The sequence below is a fragment of the Marmota flaviventris genome, chromosome 9 (genome assembly GCF_047511675.1).
Source record: "Marmota flaviventris isolate mMarFla1 chromosome 9, mMarFla1.hap1, whole genome shotgun sequence".
In the NCBI taxonomy this organism is placed as follows: Eukaryota; Metazoa; Chordata; class Mammalia; order Rodentia; family Sciuridae; genus Marmota; species Marmota flaviventris.
In genome coordinates this window covers 59,044,551-59,047,106 of record NC_092506.1, presented here as the reverse complement: position 1 = coordinate 59,047,106, position 2,556 = coordinate 59,044,551, and the positions used below count along the sequence as shown (strand labels likewise).

The window sequence follows — 2,556 nt, the reverse complement described above, 5'->3', positions numbered from 1 at the left end:
TCAATGCATACACTGTGTGTGGGTGTATTTGTGTGTTTGTGTGTGAAAGAGAGAGAGAGAGAGTGCAAGAGAGGGAGAGAGAGAGAGAGAGAGAGTGCAAGAGAGGGAGAGAGAGAGAGAGAGAGAGAGAGAGAGAGAGAGAGAGAGAGAGACTCTGAAACACTGTTGCACAGATTGTCTCTATAACTGTGCTGAAGCACTGGTTAGCCTGCTGTTCAAGATCACTTATTCTTCAATTTCTTTTCCTAAGAGAGTCTTAAGCAGCCTGTGTTTTTACAACAGAGTTGCTTTTACCACTGCATAATTTCTGGACCTGACTTTAGAATAGATAGCAGTAGGTACTCTACTCATTTTCATTTCAAGTTTAACTTGCTTAGGTCTGTGTGGAGATTCTTAGTAAACAGAGTAACTGATCCCACAGCAGTTTCAGAAGGGAAACCACTTTTATTCCTCGGTATAAGAATTATTAATGTCATTTTACTCTTGATTCAGTCTCATCCTTAAACTTTAATATTCACTAGGCTCTTTTAGTCAAATTACTCGTCTCCTGAATTTGACATTTCCTTTTTTCTTCTTCCTTAGGATCCATTTCTGGGAAACTGTTTTGAACAGGGCTCCTCACAGTTTTCATGTTTGAATTCAATACCACGACATTTCAGCCTTCTTTTTTTATTCTTTCTGGCCTCCGAGGGCTGGTGGGTGCCCGCCTATGGCTGGGACCACTCTTGAGCCTGATGTACATTACTACAATGGCAGGAAACTGCACAGTAATATACTTGGTGAGGACTGAGAGGAGTCTACAGGAGCCTCAGTACCATTTCTTATCCATGCTGGCTGGGGCTGATATTGTCCTCTCTATCTCCACCCTTTTGTCTGTGCTCAAGGTCTTTATCCTTGGCCTCTATGTAATTGCATTTGATAGTTGCCTCACTCAACTCTTCTTTATTCATACATCCTCTTCCATGGGCTCAGGTATCCTGTTGGCCATGGCTTTTGACCGCTTTGTGGCCATCAGTCACCCCCTGCAATATACCACCATACTCACCAACTCACGAGTCACCAAAATGGGACTGGCAGCCTTGCTGAGGGGTGTAGCACTCATGACTCCATTGCCCATCCTGCTAAAGAGGCTGCCTTTCTGCAAGGGCCAGATGCTCTCCTATTCCTACTGTCTCCATCCAAATGTCATGAAGCTAGCTTGTGGTCAAGTCAAAATCAATATTTTCTATGGTCTGATTTTGGTCATCTTTTCTTTTGGGATTGATTTTCTCCTCATAGCCCTTTCTTATGTTCTGATATTCCAAGCAGTGCTGGGTATTGCTTCCAGAGAAGGACAGATGAAGGCACTCAATACATGCTTGTCTCATATCTTTATTGTGTTTATTTATTATGGACCTCTCCTGGCAATAACTGTAATGCATCGAATCCACCACAAAAGTTCTCCATTGGCACATGCAGTCCTGGGAAATATTTACCTCTTTATGCCCCCAATGCTCAACCCAATTGTGTATAGTCTGAAGACCAAACAGATCCGTGCTGCTCTGAGAAAATCTTTCAAGGTCCAGCAAGCATGAAGAATTAGAAAAGTTAAAGATGATTTAAATGAGGGAAAATAGAACTTTCAATTTTATAATTATTTAAAAATTGAATATTCTTGCTGTAATTTTACATATAGGATGTGGGTATAAATATGAATATGATGATAAAATCTTCTAAATTACAATTTATGAATAAAGATTATACATTTATGTATTCATAATATTGTCTTTGCTCCCACATTCCTTAACATGTGTTTTGAGATATTTTGTGAACAAAGTTGAAACAAATGAGAAATACTTGGCTAGAGTATTCATGCAGCTCCTTGTCATAGATAGTTCTAATGTTTTTCCATATTTCCTAAGAAAGTTTATAATTCAACAATTTTTCGAGAAGACCAGAGAGTTTAGCAAATCTCCAACCATATATTCTAACTTTCCATTTTATTTTCTTTCCATATGTTTTATTATATTTTCTAAATTCTTCCATATTATTTTGACTATATCAAATTACAGGTACCTGGATCATAGTAGAAAATGTATAAATAATTTTGTGTATTACTCTGTTTGTTTATCCAAGATTTGAGTCAAATACAATAAAATTCTTTCCAACTCCTCCACTAAGATATGAAAATCCATATTTTTTAAAAAAGTTGTTTATCCAAGTTTCCTACAGATTGTACCATTGTTACTATGTTTACTGTTTTTTATTTTCTCCACAGACATGGAACATATTCTATATTATCACTGAGGAAATTTTTACTCATTTATGATCTTCATATAGGTGTGAGCACTCAGTCAAAATTAAATTATTGAAATTCTGCTCCAAATTCTTCCTTTTATTAAATTCCTATTGTATGTAAATTATGATTAGAATGTCTATGTTGCTATAGTGAAAAGAATCTTATTATCTCTATGTACCTCCTACATTTCTTCACCTTTCACTCACTATGTCTCCTAAATATATCTTAAATGTGTCCACTCATTTACATTCTATATTTTCTTCACTAGTTCAATGTTT

The 2,556-nt window shown here is 36.6% G+C and overlaps 1 protein-coding gene across 1 annotated transcript; it reads left to right on the top strand.

Moving 5' to 3' along the window:
* The first annotated feature begins 629 nt into the window (after positions 1 to 629).
* On the top strand, positions 630 to 1,574 carry LOC114098570 (olfactory receptor 51E1-like). Its single transcript, XM_027942814.2, has one exon. The coding sequence runs from the start codon at positions 630 to 632 to the stop codon at positions 1,572 to 1,574; it is 945 nt and encodes a 314-aa protein (XP_027798615.1).
* The last annotated feature ends 982 nt before the right edge of the window (positions 1,575 to 2,556 follow it).